This window comes from Trichosurus vulpecula, chromosome 1 (assembly GCF_011100635.1).
Source record: "Trichosurus vulpecula isolate mTriVul1 chromosome 1, mTriVul1.pri, whole genome shotgun sequence".
Taxonomy (NCBI): Eukaryota; Metazoa; Chordata; class Mammalia; order Diprotodontia; family Phalangeridae; genus Trichosurus; species Trichosurus vulpecula.
Window position 1 is genome coordinate 66113629 of NC_050573.1, and position 21916 is coordinate 66135544.

Below are 21916 nucleotides of genomic sequence, written 5' to 3' on the forward strand. Positions count from 1 at the left end.
CTGTTGTCTTTGGTGTTTGTGGATTGAGAAGTCTGGTAACTGCACAACTCACTGATTTAGGGCACTAGGGCCTGTTCTGCCCAGCTCCTGGTCTTGTTGGTCCGGGGCGTAGCCCACGCTGGGCTCTGCTCTGTTCGCCTCCCCGCTCCATGTGATAGACCTTTCCCAGCTATCATCCAGGCTGTCCTGGGCTGGAGCCCTGCTTCCCTCTGCTATTTCGTGGTTTCTGCAGTTGTAGTATTTGTTCAGAGCCACTTTTATAGGTGTTTGGAGGGTCCTGGGGGAGAGCTTTAGGCAAGTCCCTGCTTTCCAGCCACCATCTTGGCTCTGCCCACTTCCACTTTTATATTTCTATGAGAAACTTCTAAGGGGGCATGGTGACAAACTTCTGTGTTTCTGGTCATAATAGCAGTTTTCTTTGTCTCCTTCTTTAACTTTCTCATACAGTTCCTAAGAGAATACTAGGATTGATCTCCACTAGGCCACATAGTCAATTGCATATTTTCTGTTGCATCCATCCACAATTAAGCTAATATATTGAGTATATTTTTACCTCCTCACATATGGTGATTCCTAGAAGCTTGCTGTACAAAACGATTCTGACTAATACCTATGAATTTCAAGCAATCTATGTTATCTATCCCTACCCCTCTGGCCCCTTCATCACTGATTCTCACCATCCAAGATATTAATGATTCTCCCATCCTCTGGGTGAACCAACTCAAAATATCTGTGACCTCCTGATGAGTAAAATCCTCAATTATCTCCCTGAGCCCTGTGTTTCCCCTCTGGTTCTCCTGCTTTCTTCCTAATATTGGATGAAGGTCTGCCTGAGAAGCCTCGTGTAACAGTGTTTCATTCTCCTCCCACACATCTTCCTAACAGACATCTGGGCAACTAGACTCTGCCTGTGCAAGGGCTGCATGCACACACCTTTTGTTAGCTTTTTGTTTTCTCTTAGCTAAACCAACAGTTTTCCTCCTACCGCCTGACACCCTCCAGCTGGCTCTTCTCAAGGAGATCCTGAACACTGTGGCACAGAAAGATTCCCATGTAAACTAGCGAACTCCCAAACAGTAGCTTGTTCTACAAGCTGAGACTTTCCAGCTTGCTCTTCTAAAGGAGAGCCCAAATGTTGTATCAAACCACCCAACTCCCTTTCCATCTGAGTTTTCTCCCACTGCAATTTGTCTCTGCTTTTACACATAAGACAATAGCTTGTTAGTATAACCTGGCCTCTCTTACACACCTGTGCCAGTTCTTTCTCTAGTTTTATTGGTATTCTTTGCAAACATCTCTAGTTCTCCCTTCTGTAGCCTTGGTTCCCAGTTTTCACAGGGTCCAGCAATTTTAGCCCACTCTCTTGCCATGAAGGAATAAAGTAAATCCTCCCATCCTGGGATATCCATCTCCTCCTCTAGAGACCTCCTGCCTCCAAACAGAGATCTGATACCTTGTCATCCCGTTCGTGACACCAATGTATCACTGATGCAATATTCACAGCACCTATAGCAACTATGTATGCTTGCATATTTCTGAATCACAAAATATAACAGACTCTCCATGTGGAAGACAGAACCAAAACATTTATTCAAACACCAGAAAGCCAAATCCCAACATCAGAAAATCGAATCCATCATAGCAACAAAGAAGTTTATACACATTATTACTCCAGGGAGCACCACCATCCCAAAGCCTTCACCCTGCTGGCTGCTTGCCTGCTTCCTCTTTCTCCCTTAGCTCTTACTGCTTTGACCAACCTCTTCCATTATTTCCATCCTTCCTGTTCCACTTGTTCAGCAAGCTCCTCCCACCACAGCCTACATGTAACTTAGGCTTCCATGTGACTTATGCAGGTTACATGGGCCCATTAATGGATCGGAAGATCTTCAAATTCACATTACCATTACAAGAGACAAGAGCTGTATAGAAGCTTTGGAGTTCAAACACAACAATGAAGAGAAAAATAAAAATCTAAACCTGAATGAGCAATGATAAAAGACTAAGCAAGTATAAATTGCTTACAAATCAATATTGGGAGATGATACATGTATCCCCTTTGAACCTTAGGATCATCAGAAGTCATAGTAAAATTAGATAGAAGGCCTTGGAGTGGTGCCATTATGTTTTGATGATCTTAAGAGAAAAGTGGAAATGGAGGAGAAGAAGAATACACTAGGGGAGGAAAGGAAAAGAATGTATGGGAAAATTATTTCACATCATCAGAGTGCACAAGTAGAAGTCTTTACAAACAGAGAAGGAGGTGGAGCTGACACTTGAACCTCACTCTCATATGAAGTGGTCAAAGGAGGGAAGAGTACACAGAAAAACATTTCACTCACCAGGAAAAAGGAGGGAAACAGGTGTAGGAGGAATTAGAGGAAGGGTAGATTAAGAGAGGGGTTAACCCTAAGCAAAACAAACTCTAAGAATGTACAAAATATTCATAGCTTTTTTTGGGTGTCAAACAATGGAAATTTGAAGGGATGTCTATCTAGTAGGAAATAGCTGAACAGGTTATGGTATATAAATATGATAGAACACTATTGTACTATAACAAATGATGAAGGAGCTGTTTTCAGAGAAACTTGGTTAAGAATCTTTAAGAACTGATACAGAAGGAAGTGGAGAGAACTAGGGGAAAAATTTATACAATGACAATAGGTAAAGACATACAGTTTCGAAAGAACTAGGAACTCAGATCATTGTAATGACCATGATTCCAAAGTCTATTGATGAAACATGGGGCTTGTGTCCTAATCGAAAGGCAAATGAGTCTGAGTACAGATTGAGACATAATTTTTTGACATGGGCAATGAAGAAATTTGTTTGGCTTGATTATGCATGTGTGTAACAGGAATTTTGTTTTTCTTTCATGTTCAATTGTACGATGGTGGGGTATGGTGAAAGCAAAGACAGATTTTTAGTGATAAAATGACAACTTTTTAAAAAAGAATTAATGTAATAGTGACTGGTTTTGTTTAAATAAGAAGCCTATCACTGGGGGTTCAGGATTAGAAAGTACTGATGATTAGGAAGGTATTGCCCTGATATCAGCATTCACCTTATGATTCTGAAGAGGTGCATAGTGATTTTTAGCCACATAGTTGTGGTTATGGCTGACCACATCCTTTCAGGCACATGGGGTGGGGAGTGGGGACGAGACAACCTGCTGATGTGAGGGCAAGTTAGATAAAGTAAGTAAGCCTCAAGAGCAAAAAAGAGGAGTGCAGATACCATGTTGTATGCCATGCCTGAAGGTTCCACTGCCAATGGGAAAGGGACAGTCTCATACATATGCTGTCTGGACACAGTCTCACATGCATTCTAGTTATCGGGAAAGAAAATTTGAAGTGTTTCAAACTGGGAGGAAAATGGAATTTATATAAAGCAATTGATGTTAATATACAAAAATTCAAACTTGGGCAAGGTTTCTGAAGGCTCTAACTTAGGAACACTTATAAGGCAACACCTCCAGCTTGTGTTGCTCATGAAATCTCCTGTATTCCCACCCCTTCTACTAATTAGAGAACTATGGTTCAGAAACTCCTCTCTAGGTCAAATGGGCAAACATTCATCTCTACAAAGATTATTCTCTACAAAGAGAATATTTCTACATCTATAGAGATAGGAACTTTGGAAACCAAGGGGACTGGTTTCTCTTTGTTGTCTAGTACTTTGACTAGGTAGGGTACTTGTGTGGGACAAAAGACCACTGGCTCAAGTGAAAAAAAACAGAGATGTCTCGGTTTCTCAAGGTAGAAAAAAAAACAGAAGCCTTATTTGATCAAGTCTAGAGAATTGGGCATCTCTCACTACCAGGGCGGAGATAGCAGTGAAGAGAGACAAAGGAGGGGAAGGCAAGCAGGGAGATATATAGCCTTGTACAAACAATTCTAAGAAATCCCATCCCAGAGGCTGGACCCCTGTCCCTATTTGCAGAGACGAGTGGCCTCACAATCTAACCAGGAATAAGTTTTTATTCAGTACAAGCACAGAAACTACAGAATTACCTTATAGAGAAACTTTAATGCTAAGGTGGCCATTTGTAAGTAGGCTAGGGAAGGGGGAGAGGGGAATATCATCTGGTTTCTCCGAAATCATATGATTTACAGGAAAACGAAACTTAGTCCTGGTGAGGTTCACATCCTAACTAAATTTGTACTATCTCTATTTGAATATTGCCTTGCATGAGTTATTCATAGGGAAGCTTTCGCAATCTTGTATTCTATTCACAGCTGAGGTGACATCTATAAATCTAAAGAAGGAGGGGGAGAAAGACATTCCTAAAGGCTAAATAATCAGATTCCCACAGACTCAAATTTATCCCATTTCCCTTTTCTCTAAATATTGATTCTCAAACATTTTAGATATAAATACATATATACATATACATGTATACATATACATATATATATATATATACATATACCCTGTGAAGTCTTCACATTTTATTCTCTCACTACCTCACACAGTACTGAAGTTCAGATAATTATGGAACCTGATTCTATTAGAAGAAAGTTTCCTTACTACTAAGACCTAAGGAGAACAAACAAGGAAGTCTGCTCTGACCAAGAGAACTTAGTAGGGAATGATGAATCAATAATATGACTCAGCAGAAAATTGACAGGACAGGCTGCTTTTACAGACTCAGGAACTACAAAGGACCTCAGAAGAAATCTAGTACAACTTGTACCTAAGTAGGAATCCCTTCACAGATTACAGGACTTAAAGCTAGGAAAATAAATTAAAGACTACAGTGGCTACCCATCTCATTTTGGAGATAAGGAAATTAGGTCCAGAGCATATCAGTGATTTAGTTAAGGTCAAAAAGTAGTAGAACCAGGATAAAAACCCAGGTCTTCCCACTTCAAATCCAGATCTCTTTCTCTTATAAGTAATGTTCTTTGATCCTAAGCTTAAAGATATCAGTAATGAAAAATTCATTGTCTCTAATGAGCTATCCCTTTCGATGATTTATTGGAAGGAATTTCAGCTATCAACCACCACCATGAGGAAGGAATTCCCTTATATTATTACTGTCACATGTTCATTTATTCTTTTAGGGCATTTACAGGAAAGAATGCATCATTAATTTACAAGGAAGCCCATTTATAGATTCATAGGTGGTTAGAACCAGAAGGGACTTTAGCATTCATCTACTTCAAACACTTTTCAAATAATTAACACTCTCTACAGTAATCAACATTAGCAGTCCCCTAACATCTTCTTGAAGATCACTAGGGCTGGGTAACCTACTGCCCCATAAGACAGCCAATTCCATTGTTGTATAGCTTTCATTGTTAGAGAGCTTTCTGACAGGGTTCTGTGCTGTCCATAGGGAATTGAGAATGGAAAGACAATTGTATGATTTGTCTAATGAGGAGCCATGGGGATGAGTGTGACTCTGTGACTCTGGAAATCACAAATATTCCCCTACCTGCCATGGCCCCCAGGGAAACCACCTGTTCCAGGACAGGAGGTAGTCTATTTGTACCTCATTCAGACATCACTCCTCATGCCCGAGGCCGTCTCTCTTTTCTCCAGGGGAGATAGAGCTGGTATCTTCCTTCCTGACAACAATCCAAGACAGAAGAAGCAAGATCAGTCAGACCTTGCCTATTGGTTATGATCAGTGAGTACTAAGAAAAAAGGGAAAGAATTTAGGAAGGAAGGCAAGGTCAGGAGGTACCCCTTTCTTCCTCAGAAATCCAGGAAGATCATGACAAACCCAACAAAATCCAAATCAGAGTCGAATCTAGTCCAGAGTCTGGTCCAGTCTGATCCAGCCTTGAGTCTAGCTCAAAATCCAGATTTCACAATTACCCAAAGTTGGGAGAGCAGATGGAAAAAGTCCCAGATTCAGAGTAAAGAAAACTTGGTTAACGTCCCAGTCCTCCTACTAACTACCTGTAGGATCTTGGGCAATATCATTCACTTCTCTGTACTGACACCATGAAATAGGGTAGCATCTGCCCTATGTGTTTCACAGATTGCACTAGAATTAAATATTTATGTGTTTGCAAAAGCATTTGGTAACTTCAAATCACTTTTAAAAATTAGCTGTTATTATCATTATAATAGAAGGGATCAGAGTCCGGTATAGATCCGTGCTCTTGAGCAACAGCATGTAAAGAATCTTTCATTGTGACGCCTAACCAGAACAGAGGGGCTCATGCCCTGCTCCCAAAGACAGAAACCACCATTGAGGTTAGATCTTATCATGCAAGCATTATGACTCTACAAAGCTGGAAGAGGTCTAGTAGGTTAAGCTTTGCACTACCCAGAGCTGGACTACCCACAGGGCTAGAGGAGAGATGAATCAAAGAAGGATTCTATCCTCTATAAAAGTTAGTGAGGTGACTGTCTATTTCCTGTAAGCAAGGGATGACAAGAAGATAGGAAATTGGGGAAGAATTGGAATCCCTAGGTGCACTGTGAAGTTGTGAGAATGGATCAGACACAAACTATTATTATAGATCAGTTGGGGAAGACCTGAAAATTTGAATTGGGGTACAAGCAATGGTAGTGAGCAGGAATTCTCAGGGGTCCTGTATAAGAGAAGTAAAAATCACTTTTCTTATGAATGTTACTGTTAGACCTCATGGTTACAGTGTGTTACAACAGATTGAATTAGAAGACCTGGATTTTAGTCCTAGCTTTGCCACTGACTGTTTGTGTGACTTTGGACAAGTCACTTTTCTTCCTCACCTTATCTCCGTGTCACTACTTGTAAAATCATGTTGTTGGAGTAAGGCCCATTCAACATGCTATATTCTAAGGATGCATCCATTTTGGCATTTTATGTTCTAAGGCTTTACATGCTCTGATAATCTACCTATGTTTTAAGACCCTTTCAAAAGTAAGAATTTTGTTTCATTTAGTGAATTGTTCTTTTCTTGAATCCACACCCCCTCCTCAAGCCAATGACTTCCACATTCAAATATGAAAGGTTGGCCATACTGCGTGTGACATTCAGGTAGCCCTGCCTTAAGTCCTGGAATGAATCTAATGCTTACTCTGCTCTTCACTATAGAGAACAGGACAGAATTCAACTGCAGAAGAATCACTTTCTAGGTTCCTTAAAGAGATATTAATCTGTAGAAGATTTTTGATAGTTTCCTATCTTTGCCCCTCATCAAACAAAAAAAAATTATTTAGCACTTTGTGCCAGGCACAGTCATCTATGTCACTCTGATCATGTCGCTTCTGGGAATCAATTTCCTCAACTGTAGATAGTGGCAGGCTAGATGATTTTAAGATACCTTCCAAATCTAAATACATGACTTTATCATCTTATAATCCGATCTATCAAGTTTATCCAGCTATGAGGCCAATATCCATTTTCCTGACTCCATGGAAACCTGAATTTGAGATCTAGAAAGAGATACGTTGATTGTACCCTTAGTCCTACCTTTGACATCAGCTTCCCAATGATAATATTCTCTCCCACATCTTCTGACATTTTCCATTTCCTTACTTTTTTATTAATCATTGATTCCTACTGGACTACCTTTTGTTCTTTGAACTCAAGTCATAAACACCACCAAAGTTCTTATCTATTGTTCCAAACTATGAGCATATAAATTCTTTGTGTAGTTCAATTCCTAGGTCCAGGATTTTTATCAGTGAAGGTTTTGTCTTCTATGGACATAGATGATAACCCTTCTAGGAGTGGTGGACACTTGCAAAGAACTCCTGTGACCAAAAGGAGTCCCACTTAGTGGCCAACCCAATGATGATCTGCTTTCAATTTAACTAACTGGTCATTGTATAATAGACATATAGTCTATCATTGGCTCTTTACAGATAACATCCTATAATAAAAACATTCACATATTAATTATGAACCAGTACTACATTGTGTAAGTAACTATCTCTGGTTTGAATTAATTTGGGTAAAACATTTAGTGATATTTTGATGCCCGCATCTTACATTTATCCGCCCTATTGTCTTTTTCTACCCTTTGTCAAATTGTCTATTTCTTCCCTGCCTTGTTTTTTCAGTATTTTCTTCCCCTGCCCATCTCCCTTTCTCACAGTGATAGGGCTAGGTAACTGTTCTTTGAAATTCCTTCAAAATCTAAAATCTATGAATTTATGAAAGACCAGCCTTAGTAGGAAAGCAATTCTTTATTGCTGTAGGAGCTAAAAGAAAGGATGATTAAGCCCTTATCAGGCCTGTTATTGGAGGATAATATTGTGTCAGATGGACATTTGGATATGACCTAGATCTGAGAGGGTATCATTCTTTGACTTATGTCTATCTCCCCCCTCTCCCTTTCTACTTTCCATAACCTTTGCTAGTTATCCATAATGCAACTCTTCCTTCAGAATATTTTGTAAGACAATTTCAGATGTTGATATATTGAAATCAACAAACCCTTTTTGAGTCTTACTATGTACAAAGTCCTGTAAATATTGGTATAAAGCTGTTGGTATTATATGGAATATTCAGGAGATGAACTAGATATTCTGATGGACTTTGATTGCTGGTACTTTCAGCTCTCAAAAGGCAAGGACATGTGACCTAAGGATGTAAAATAAAGACTTTCCTCCACCCTCACTTCTTTGTATAGGTGTAGGACTAGGACTGTGGAATACTACCTATCATGTCAGATATTTTCAAAATATTGCTTAGTTTGCTAAACTATTTTCCCTATTCTTTATTACAAGGGCTCTCTAGAATGGGAAACAACATAAGAGAGAAATATAGATGAAATAAACAATAGATATTAAGAAAATGAATTTAAAAATTAATAAATGGCAGGCATGAGAAAATTCTGAGAATGATTGGATAAGTGATTTGATAGATCTGACTTGATAGACTTGAGAGGTATTACTAGAAAAGCAATTCATGTGAATTCTTGTGAAAAAGATAAAGGACTCTTAGTGAGCCATAAATCAGATGGAGTCCTAAACTCTTTCATTCTGGACAGAACAATGCTTCCCATATTTTACATAAAATCATTCTCAGGGTAGTCTTCTCTATTTCCAGAAGAGGGACTCAGGAATGACATAGTCTTGCCACTACATCCCTGGATGAATAATAGTGATGGGTTCACAGGATCATAGATCCAAAGCTGGAAGGGACCTTGAACTGTATTCAGTCTAACTCCCTTATTTTACAGATGAGAAAGCTCAGGCCGAGGGAGGTAAGGTGGTAACACAAATATTAAAAATCACAGGTAGTGGTGCTTGAACTCAAGCACTCTGACCCTAAAGCCGGTGTTCTTTTCAATATAACACACCTCCCTCCTTTCCATTATGTCATTCTTTGACTGATGAATTTTCTCTTTGGAGGTTTTGTCTTCCTCAACTAGTATATGATTAGTTCACTCTTCTTCTGAAAATCTTGGGGAGCTCAAACTGCTAATGACTCAGCCCCTACAGTGGTACTGACTTCTCCATCACAGTTAGCATGAAGAACACACCAAGTGGATATGAACTGATTTGAAAATAATTATACAAATATTAAGATTTCGATATATTCAGGGTTGTTATTTCTCAAGAAAGATCGCTTGGCCTCACATTCTTAAATTGTATACTCCTTACCATACACTCTATAATCAGTTTGGAGTGTGACCTCCATAGATCTTTTTAATCTTCAAAACATTATGAATCAAAGGATTTTGTGTTGGAATGAACGTTTTACTATAAAGTACAGAGCTTGGAAGGATCTTAGGAGGACCCTTAGAATACAGAATGTCAGAGCTTGGAAATTTAAAGTATAGAATGTCAGAGCTGAAAAGGACCTTAGGAAACAGGATTTCAGACATGAGAGGGGACCTTAAAACAGAATGTCAGAACTGAAAGTGACATTATATAAGAGACTGTCAGCATTATAAGGATCTCTAAAACCAAACATGTTAGAAAGGGCCAGGATCATAAAACATCAGTGTTGGAAGCTGTTAATCTGAGGATCTCAACAAATCTCTCAAGGTTGATGGAGTAGTCTCATGCTGATGTCTTATAAGAGATAAAGATATTAGTTGTCTCGGGATGTCCTCATTTATGAAAGACTTGCCTAACAATGGGAGGCTAATGCCACAAGACACCAGAATCCAAATGAAGCTAGAGCACACAGGATTCCTAGAAAAAGGGAAATTCATATAGCTCTCTTGGCTGTCTTACTAGCACTTCAGTTTTGAGGGAAATAAACAGAGACACATGAAAGTCCTAAGTCTCCCAAGGACCCTCCCAGTGCAGCCAAACTCATTCCCAAAAGCAGAAGCTTACTGTTGTCAGAGATACTCTCTGAAGGCAATTGAAGCTGGCATCAGGTTCCACAACAGCAGCCCCTCTATAGTCACCATCATTCCTTCTTTCTCAATCTCCCTACTACATGTTGCTGCATATTTTCATAATGGTAGAGGGTAGTGCTGTTCCTTGTAGTAGTGTTAACAACTCTTTGGATCAGTCCTAGTCCTTGGCTTCAGTCCTGAACATGAAACTTAGGAACAAAGAATGTCAGATGTAACAAGGTTCATAGAAATCACCTAATGGAAATTAATGAAGAAACTGAAGCTAGAAGAGGAGAAATGACTTACCTGTGATTGACACAGAGAGTAAATGCAGTGAATGATAATCAGAGACACCTAACTCCAAACCAGTGCCATGGCCAGTCCATATCTGAAGTTTGTTATACAGTTCTGGGTAGTATATTGCAGAAAGGTCATTGATATGCCACAGAGTATATTCTAGCCTAAGCTAACCAGGATGTTATTATTACTACTGTGCCCCATTGTATCCACTCCCCGCCATTTCAATATTATGTTCATCTTTCCTTGTATGTCTCTGGTAACCATCTCAGGTACTGCTCATCCCTTCTCTGTCTCTTCTTTATTCTCAAAATGAGAGGAAAACTTCTTTATGTCTTTCCTAACTGCTTCATTTTTCGGACAAAACAACACAACCTGAAAGGTGACGACACACATAATAGGTGTCAGAACTTGAATCTGAATTGAAGTCTTCTAGCTCCAAAATCCTGTGTTCCTTCCAGTACATTACATCCTATCACATCTTTGGTTCTGTGGATTCTAGTATTCCTTACATCTTATTTACAGGTTCTTATTGCTAGGTATTCAAGGTTAGATTTCCTCTGAACTCTGTGACCACTGGACATCTTTCCTTAACCTTATTTTGCTCCATAATCTGCTTCCATAAATTAAGCCTTAAGTCACTAAGTTGTTGCTAAGAGTCCTTGATGAGTGATTGTTAATCCTTGCCTCACGTTATTCCTCTGATAAGCTGAATTACTTATCATTCCTTGGTCTCATCATGTGCCTACCTATCTCTATGTCTTTCACATGTCATCACCTATTCCTTGAAGGTACTTTTCCAAAACCAAATACTCCTTCTTCAAAGCCTACCTAGGTGACAGCTGTCTCCATGAAAAGTTCCCTAGTGTCTCCAAAGAGAAGTGATTTTTCCCCCTACAATCTCTCATCTATCTTCATTTAACTTGGTCTACTCATTTTTCACATTTTACATAGAATCACAATATTTGCAAAGTAACTCAGCCTAGAAGAGTAAAAATGGCGTTGGTCTTAGAGCTGTAAGAGCTATATTTGAAAAAATTAATAAAACTGCATGCTATGTAATAATACTGAGCAATCTCGTCTCCAGAGAAAAAGTGAGAGAATATACACAATTCAATTTATAGCAGAAGTGGGGGACTATGAGGAATAGTAAACACACTGTCAGACCCAGTAAATGTATTTAGTCAGTTTTGATGAACTGTCATTTTTTCTTTCCTTTTAAATCTTTCCTTCAAAGAATGGTTTGTTTATGAGGAGAGAAGAAGGATATGTATGTTAAGAAATAAATGTAATTTTCAAAGGCATCAATAAAAATCAGAATTTTTATAAGAACTAGGTTTGAATAAACTTTCTTACCTATACTATCTGTTCAGCTCTAAGCCAGTCATTTAAATTCTTGGTCTAATTTTCTTCATCTATAAAATAAAAGTAAAAATACTCATACTTCATACTTCCAAGTTGGATGTTGTGGCAAAAAACTTGATGAACCTTAAACCACTAGAAAAATGTGAATTGTTATTGTTCAGATCCAGAATATGATTAGTGTTTTCTCCTACCAATTCAGATCTTAACCACTCTGTGTCCTAGAAGGCAGTTTCATGAAATTCTGGCCCCCAAAAAGCATCAGTCAAGAACCAGCCTCTGATGAATAACTTCTCTTGAGTCTTTTTCACCTGGATAGGATGTGACAGAAATTACATTCTGTTCTCCTGTATTGAGAGCCTACTATCATCTATTCATGATGATGAGAAGTTGAGTGGATGAGCAATTAATTAAATAGTGGATGAATAATAAAAATTAAAATACACAGAACATATCAACATATCTTACTCATCTTTCATACATAGTGAAGATAAGGTAATATTTCTATTTTTAATAAAAATGTGCATGTATTCAAGGAGAGAATGCAGATCTCAATATAAAATAATATTTAATTTTGAATGATTGGTGTTCATTTTTTGCAAATTAACATATTTTATTGAGAGATGATTACCAGTGTGATTTTTAAAAATAATATTAATTCCTTATATTTTGGATATCAAGTTATTATCGGCCACAACTTCCATCAATACATTTCCCAATCCACTAGTTTTTTCTTTTTAATTACATTTTTTATTTTAAAGAGTTTTTTCTTTCATATGGGAAGGAATGTCTATTTGGTTTCAATTAATTTTTATTGAATTGTTGATCACCTCCCTTTCTTAATAAGGATAAATATTCTCCTCCATTTTCTTCCATCATTTTGTAGTTTATATTTTTTAATGTTTAACTCAATATATTTTTACCTTAAAGGAATATTACTCTTGAGGAAAGCTTTAATAGTTTCATTTATAAATTACTTAATTCTAAGTATGGTTTATGGAGTTTCTGAGGATGCGAGAGCTAAAAAGTATCTTAGAGATCATCTAGTCCAACTTCACTTACATATGAGAAAACTGAGGCCCATAAAGGGGAAGGGACTTGTCTAAAATAACAAAAGTGGTAGATCTTGGATTTGAACTTCAGTCTTCTGAGTCCAGATCTAGAGTTCTCATCACAAGATGAGAAGTGACAATTTCCATTTTGTTAACTTTCCATATCTTTTTTTCTTGCAGGCATATTAAATGTATGGGACCAGCAAACCAGACATGTGTGTCAGAATTCCTCCTCCTGGGACTTTCTGAGAAGCCAGAGCAGCACCTTCCACTCTTTGGGCTGTTCCTGGGCATATACATGGTCACTGTGGTTGGGAACCTTCTCATCATACTGGCCATTAGCTCTGACTCCCACCTCCACACTCCCATGTACTTCTTTCTCTCCAATCTGTCACTGGTGGATATATGTCTAGTTACTACCTTGGTCCCCAAGATGCTGGTGAACCTCCTAACACACAACAAGGCCATTACCTATGATGGGTGCTTTGCTCAGATGTACTTCTTCATTGTTTTTGTTTGTTTAGACAATTTACTCCTCACTGTGATGGCCTATGACCGCTTTGTAGCCATCTGTCACCCTCTGCACTATGCCACCATAATGAGTCTACAGATTTGTGGCCTCCTGGTTCTGATGGCATGGACTGTTAGTCTTCTAAACTCCATTCTCCAAATTCTAATGGTGATGCGGCTGTCTTTCTGTACAGAACGTGAAATTTCCCACTTTTTCTGTGATCTTGGTGAGGTTATTAAACTCTCTTGTTCTGATACCCTCATCAATACCATCATATTGTATTTTGCAACTGGTCTGCTAGGTGTTCTACCCTTCACAGGGATCCTTTTCTCTTATACTCAGATATGTTCTTCAATATTGAAAGTACCATCACGTGGGGGGAAATATAAAATCTTTTCTACTTGTGGGTCTCACCTGCCTGTTGTTTCATTATTCTATGGCACTGGACTTGGAGTATATCTGAGTTCCTCAGCCACCCACTCCTCCTGGAAAATCTCAGTTGCCTCAGTGATGTACTCCATGGTTACCCCCATGCTGAACCCCTTCATCTATAGTCTGAGGAACAAAGACATGAAGGAAGCCCTGAGGAGGTTCATTAGCAGAAGAGCCTCTTCTCAGTGATAGAGCTTGGCCCTGGAATGTGGCATTGGTATCTGGGTACAAAAGTCTGGCAGTCAGAAATCTTGGATTCAAAATGTGAAGCCCATGGCTATCCAGGATCCTCCTTAACTGGCTATATGACCTCTTTACTATTACTCAAATAGTTCTTCATGGTGTCTATTTCTAGATTTTCTTATCGTATTGTAATTTTTCACAACCTACATTGTCATTACAGCCATTCTTTCTAAAGAAGGAGTAGATTAAAACAAAAAAAAAAAACAAAAAAGAAGCACTAAATTTAGTGTTAGGAGACCTTGGTTTGTGTACTTCAGGTACTTCATTTATTTTCTCTGAGCTTCAGCCTTTTCATTTGCCATTATAGGAGCCATCTTGCCACAAGACAAATTCTGGCCTATGAATGAAATGAAATAATGTATGAAAAAGCACACAAAAGTTGTAAAATCCTATCAAATTTCAGCAAGAAAAAAAGAAACAAAGAAGAGAGAGTTAGGATTTCGTTGCTATGCATGATCCTTCCATCAATTCAAATGTCCATTTTCCTATGCCCTAGTATGTGGTCTTCATTTATTACTTTGACCAAAAAAAACATTAGCTAGTTGCCAATCTTTTTGTCTTTAACTAAATGATTCCTTGGACAATTTTTTATCCCTGAGTGTATTCTCAAAACCTCACCAGTGTGGCTCAAATTTTACCAGAGCTTGTTTTTTGTTAGGAAAACTTTCAAGATGATTAGACATTGAAACTATTTTTGTGAGCACATAAGGCATAAGAATTTACTAGGAGGAAGCATTGCCTGGTGGATTTAGTACTGGACTAGCATCAGAAAGACATGGGTTCAAACTCCATTTCAGACCCTTATAAGCTGTGGGATCTGGAGCAAGTCACTTTATACTCACAGCCTCAGTTTCTTCAACTGTAAAATAATGATAATAATAATCACAATAGCTAACATTTATATGGTACTTTAAGTGTTGCAAAGTACTCAAAATACATTACTTCATGTATCACTGTAGAAATAATAACAGCATCTACCTAATAGGGTTTTTATAAAGGTCAAATGAAATATTCGTAAAATGCTTTGCAAACCGTAAAGTGCTATATGAATATCATCTATTATTATTAACATTAATAATAATGATATTATCATTATCCTTGGACTTTTCTCTTTCATCTTAGAGTCAAGAAGTCATAGAATCTTAGCTCTGTAATATTATGTTAGAGGTCCTCTTTGTCAGCCTCCAACAGATGAAAGAGTCCTCTTTACAATGTGTAAGTTTCTAACTGTGTAGTTGTAGCCAGCATATAAGACTTTGAATAAGATTGTGGTTTGAATCGGAACTCCCCTCCTCTCTTCTCCTTTCCTCTCCTCTCTTCTTCTCTTCCCTCCCTCCATCTCTCTCTCTGTCTCTCTCTCTCTCTGTGTCTCTCTCTCTCTGTGTCTCTCTCTCTCTCTCTCTCTCTGTCTCTCTCTCTCTCTGTCTCTCTCTCTCTCTGTCTCTCTCTCTCTCTCTCTCTCTCTCTCTCTCTCTCTCTCTCTCTCTCTCTTTCTCTTTCTCTCTCCCTCTCCCCTCTCTCTATCTCCCTCCCCTTCTCTCCTCCCTCTCTTTGTCTGTATGTCTCTAGCTCCACCTTCTTGGGGGCAGAACTGCTCTTTCTCAATTCCTCCCTTCATGTATCTCCAAAGGAGTTTCCCACAAGAACAAATAAAGCACAAGTCTTAATCCTTTAATAAATTGTAATAGTTCTATATTCTACCTAGATCAAGTTTAAAATCTTCTTTGGCTGTTCCTATCTTTCCAGTCATCTTACATCTTATTCCGTTCAAACATCCACTGCAACCCTATGAGAAAGTGGTACTTTTTAAAATCTGCTCAGAGAGAATAGAAACAGAGATCTGTTCAAGGCCAACAGTATCAGGACAGCAAAAAAGAGTGAAAGCTTTTACTGAAGACCAAACCTCCTTCCTGCCAGAAGACTACAGCTTAGCTCTACCTGGCCTAAGCCATTTAACATTTTTAAATTTATTTATTTAATACTTTAGTTTTCAGCATTGATTTTCACAAAAGTTTGAATTACAAATTTTCTCCCCATTTCTACCCTCCCCCCACTCCAACATGGCATATTTTCTGATTGGCCTTTCCCCAGTCAGTCCTCCCTTCTGTCACCCCACTTGCCCCATCCCCTTTTCTGTTATTTTCTTGTAGGGCAAGACAGATTTCTATGCCCCATTCCCTGTTTATCTTATCTCCTAGTTGCATGCAAAAGCTATTTTTTGAACATCTGCTTTTAAAACTTTGAGTTCCAAATTCTCTCCCCTCTTCCCTCCCTACCCACCCTCCCTAAGAAGGCAAGCAATTCAACATAGGCCACATGTATATCATTTTGTAAAACTCTTCCAAAATACTCATGTTGTGAAAGACTATGTTTTGCTCCTTCCTATCCTATCCCCTTTTGTTCAATTTTCTCCCTTGACTCAGTCCCTTTTCAAAAGTGTTTGCTTTTGATTACCTCCTCACCCTATCTGCCCTCCCTTCTACCATCCCCCCTTTTTTATCTCCTTTCTCCTTCTTTCCTGTGGAGTAAGACACCCAATTGAGTGTGTTTGTTATTCCCTCCTCAGGTCAAATCCGATGAGACCAACATTCAGTCATTGCCTCTCACCTGCCCCCTCTTTCCTTCCTACAGAACTGCTTTTTCTTGCCACTTTTATGAGAGATAATTTAGCCCACTCTATCTCTGCCTTGCTCCCTCTCTCAATATATTCCTCTCTCATCCCTTAATTTGATTTTATTTTTTTAGATATCATCCCTTCATATTCAACTCACCTTGTGCCCTCAGTCCACATATATAATATACATATATGTGTGTGTGTGTGTGTATCTGTGTATGTATGTATATGTATATTCCCTTCAGCTACCCTAATACTGAGGTATCATGAAATATACACATCATCTTTCCACATAGGAATGTAAGCAAAACAGTTCAACTTTAGTAAGTCTCTTATGATTTCTCTTTCGTGTTTGCCTTTTCACGCTTCTCTTGATTCTTTTGTTTGAAAGTCAAATTTTCTATTCAGCTCTGGTCTTTTCACTGAGAAAGCTTGAACGTCCTCTATTTTATTGAAAATCCATATTTTGCCTTGGAGCATGATACTCAGTTTTGTTGGGTAGGTGATTCTTGGTTTTAATCCTAGCTCCATTAACTTCCGGAATCACATATTCCAAGACCTTTGATCCTTAAATGTAGAAGCTGCTAGATCTTGTGTTCTCCTGATTGTGTTTCCACAATATTCAAATTGTCTCTTTCTGGCTGCTTGCAATATATTCTCCTTGATCTGGGAGCTCTGGAATTTGGCAACAATGTTCCTAGGTGTCTTCTTTTTGGGATCTTTTTTAGGAGGCAATTGGTGAATTCTTTCAATTTCTATTTTCCCCTCTGGCTCTAGAATATCAGGGCAGTTCTCCTTGATAATTTTTTGAAAGATGATATCTAGGCTCTTTTTTTGATCATGGCTTTCAGGTAGTCCAATAATTTTTAAATTATCTCTCCTGGATCTATTTTCCAGGTCAGTGGTTTTTCCGATGAGATATTTCACATTGTCTTCGATTTTTTCACATTCCTTTGGTTCTGTTTTAGAATATCTTGATTTCTCATCAAGTCACCAGCTTTCACTTGCTCCAATCAAATTTTTAAGGTAGTTATTCTTCAGTGGTCCTTTGGACCTCCTTTTCCATTTGGCTAATTCTGCCTTTCAAGGCATTCTTCTCCTCATTGGCTTTTTGGAGCTTTTTTGACATTTGAGTTAGTCTATTTTTTAAGGTGTTATTTTCTTCAGTATTTTTTTGGGTCTCTTTTAGCAAATCATTGACTTCTTTGTCGTGATTTTCCCACATCACTCTCATTTCTCTTCCCAAGTTTTCCTCTACTTCTCTAACTTCCTTATCCAAATCCTTTTTCAACTCTTCCATGGCCTGAGACCAATTCATGTTTTTCTTGGAGGCTTTTGGTGTAGGATCTTTGACTTTGTTGATTTCTTCTGGCTGTATATTTTGGTCTTCTTTGTCACCAAAGAAAAATTCCAGAGTCTGAGTCTGAATCTGAGTCCGTTTTCACCTCCTGGCCATGCTCCCAGCCAACTACTTGACCCTTGAGTTTTTTGTCGGGGTATGACTGCTTGTAGAGTAGAGAGTACTTTCTCCCAAGCTTGAGGGGCTATGCTGTTGTTTTCAGAGCTTTTTCTACACAGCAAACTCTGCCACACCAGTGCTTCTCCTCCCCCAAGAACCACCAACGCAGACCATGACTCAGATCTAGGCAGGCCCTGCACTCCTGCTTCGATTTGCCACTTAATTCCTGCACACCAGGAGGGCCTTGGGCCAGAAGCAACTGCAGCTGTAGTTCTGTAGCTGCAGCACCTCTGCTGTCCCTGGCTCAGTGGCTGAACTTCGAACTCCTTTCACTCTGTCCTCACAGTTTTTTCCCACTAACCTTCACTGTTGTCTTTCGTGTTTCTGGGTTGAGAAGTCTGGTAACTGCCACAGCTCACTGACTCAGGGACCTAAGGCCTGCTCTGCCAGCTCCTGGTCTGGTTGGTCCAGGCACAGCACGTGCTGGGGTCTGTTCCGCTCCACTCCCAGCTCCGTGGGATGGACCTTACCCAGCCACCATCCAGGCTGTCCTGGGCTGCAGTCCTGCTTTCCTCTGCTATTTCGTGGTTTCTGCAGTTGTAGTATTTGTTCAGAGCCACTTTTATAGGTGTTTGGAGGGGCCTGGTGGGGAGCTCAGACAAGTCCCTGCTTTCTAGCCTCCATCTTGGCTCTACCCCCTGCATTAGCTTTCTTGAATCAGCCTTTTAACTCTTTCTGTGTGTGATATCTTACCTCATGAGAATTGTGCTCCTTGAGACCAGCGTCTGCCTTTCTTTTTCACTTTTGTATTCGTATCCTCAGTACTTAGCACAGTGTCTAGCATGTAGCAGACGCTTAACAAATGCTCATTGACAGACTAGGTGCACACTTACTTGGGTTTCTCTGCTTTGTGAGAGCTTAATAATAAACTTTCAATAAAATTTCCTTGATTTGTTTCAAGCCTTCATCCAGGGAACTTCCTGGGGATTTAAAAGGTCTCTCTCTTGCGCTCTCCTCCTATGTCTCAACCCTAATATCTCAGTTAGTTTTCATCAACCCCATGCACAAAATGAACTTAAAGAAACCATTTTCTTTAGAAAGTGAACAAACTCTTAACAGATTCAAAGACTAGTAAAAACAGCAATCCCTCAGATGAGAGAATGGCAGAAGCAGAATAGAAGCAAGACTAGAATAGGGATTGATTATCAGCTCTGTTCTCAGTTATATAATGGGTACAGCTGCCTTCAGAATCTCTGTCTAGCATTCTTTAGTTCCAATCAAACAGTATCTGTTGTTTGGATTCAGTTTCTTGATGAGCATTTTAATCAGGGCCCAGATACGCACACTGTGGCACAGGACAGGTAGAATCTCTTCATCCTCACACCATCACAGCCACAATCTTTCTATTGCAATGCACCCCTCAGTTTGTTTCTACATTTTCTAACATCATTGCCTCACGTGAGATAATTCTTGCTGGTTTTCCTTAGGGAGAAGATGGGACAAGATTTCATTCTCTCCAAGTAGATAAGCACTCTGGGGATATTCCTCCCAAGGATCAGAAATTCTGCAATCCCTTGCAAAATCAACTTTCATCTATTGCAATTATACTTCACATAATCAAAAGAAAAATCAGCACTTACAGAACAAGGATGATTAGTCCAGTACTTGAGGCAATCAGGTGCCATTCACAACAAATGTAAAAAAAAACCAATATATGCAATAGACATATCATGTATAAAATATTACTTAAACGATAAAGTCAGTGACTACACAACCAAATTACATGTAGGATAATATATCGCCTGTATTCATCAAAGCAGTAAGTGCATATCTAAAAAATACAAGAAAAATATATATATATATATATAACAGCAAAGCAAAACGTCAAAAAATAATACTATTAGTAGGCCTACAGAATAATAAAATATGAAAAGTCAGATATGAATATGCAAATGGTTAAGTAATAAAAATACACTTAATCAACAGGCTTATTTAAGTACTATATGTGCATGATAATAATACAGAAACAGATAAATGTGAACAAGAATATAAAAACTCTTTTTCCCCTCCAAAGCTATCCCTCCTCCAAACTTCCCTTTTACTGTAAAGTACTCTACCATCCTCCTTGTCACCCAGGCTCAAAACCTAAGTCACAGTACCACATGAAGAACATCAACAATATAAGAGGTTAATATTGGAGCTACTGGAGGGAGAAGAGACCTGGGAAAGACTAAATCACTAGTTGTCTTGACCTTTGTCTTGCCTATGGACTCAGATGATTCGGGAGGTGGAAATGAGGCTGGTGATTTTGCAAAACTCTCTATCACTCTGGATCAACTTGAAGAATGAAGGACAGACAACAATGGAGAAACATCCCCATGCATTAAATTCTAGAGAGATTATCTGTCCTTTCTTGCCAAAGAAAATCTGTTATATTCCTCACAAAAAAAATCCTTTCCCTCCCCCTACTTCCCTATTGCGATTAAAGGCATCACCATCATTCTGGTTAACCTGCTTTACAACCTAAGAGGCATCTTCAACTCTCATCAATCCTTTATGCCCCATATCTGATCAGTGGACAAGTCTGGCCTAGTTACCCTCCACAACATTTCTGACATCTATCCCCACATCTTTACTCACACACTCACGACCTTAATTTGGTCACCACGCCTCACTTGGGTTATTGACAAAGCCTCCAAATTTGTCTCAGCTACTGCCAGTCTCTCTCCTCAAATATGTCCATTGCCCAGGTACCAACATAATCTTCCTCAAGCCCAGCTCTAACCAGCCATTACTATGTAGAAGAAGCTTCAATGGCTCTCTACTTCCAGGAAAAAATGCAAATTCACTTGGGCCTTTAATCCCCCTTCTAGCCTTGATAGAGCTTACCTTTCCAGCCATTTTACATGACTTTCCTCTCATGTTCTCCATGTTCCAGCCAAATGGACCTACTTAGTATTCCTTGAACTCAGTCTTCTATCTCCTACAACCCCATCCTAGCACAAGATATCTCCCATGCAGCTATAAAATGCAATACAAACAGCATAGAACTTGAAGTCAAGAAAGCCTGCATTCAAATCCTCCTGCAGTCATTTGCTAGCTAGGTAACTCTGGACAAGTCGCTTAACCTCTCTGTTTTATTTTCCTGCTCTATAAAATAGAGATAACAATAGCACCTGCTATTTTTAATAGCTGCTGAAAAAATAGCAGCTTTTAAGCTGCTGAAAAATGAGTCATCAGCACACTCAAAAAAAATGCTGAAGAAAATAACACCTTAAAAAATAGACTAACACAACTGGCAAAAGAAGTCCAAAACACCAATGAGGAGAAGAATGCCTTGAAAAGCAGAATTGGCCAAATGGAAAAGGAGGTTCAAAAGCTAACTGAAGAAAATAATTCCTTGAAAATTAGAGTGGAACAAAAGGAAGCTAATGACTATTACAAATCAAGAAATTGTAAAACAGAGCTAAAAGAATGTAAAGGAAGAAGACAATGTGAAATAGCTCATTGGGAAAAACCACTGCCTTGGAAAATAGGTCCAGGAGAGATCATTTTAAAACTATTGAACTACCTAAAAACCATGATCAAAAAAGAGCGTAGACATTATCTTTCAAGAACTTATCCAGGAAAACTGCCCTGATATTCTAGAACCAGAGGGGGAAATAGAAATTGAAAAATCCGTTGATCACCTCCTGAAAGAGA

At 38.8% G+C, this 21916-nt stretch overlaps 1 protein-coding gene across 1 annotated transcript in view; it reads left to right on the forward strand.

Annotated features, from left to right (window-relative positions):
- The window catches only part of LOC118834038 (olfactory receptor 7A10-like), a 33675-nt gene extending 19588 nt beyond the window's left edge, over window positions 1-14087 (forward strand). Inside the window, exon 2 of the mRNA XM_036741475.1 lies at window positions 13136-14087. Within this exon, the coding sequence (XP_036597370.1) occupies window positions 13136-14087 (952 nt within the window). The remainder of the gene's footprint in view (window positions 1-13135) is intronic.
- The last annotated feature ends 7829 nt before the right edge of the window (window positions 14088-21916 follow it).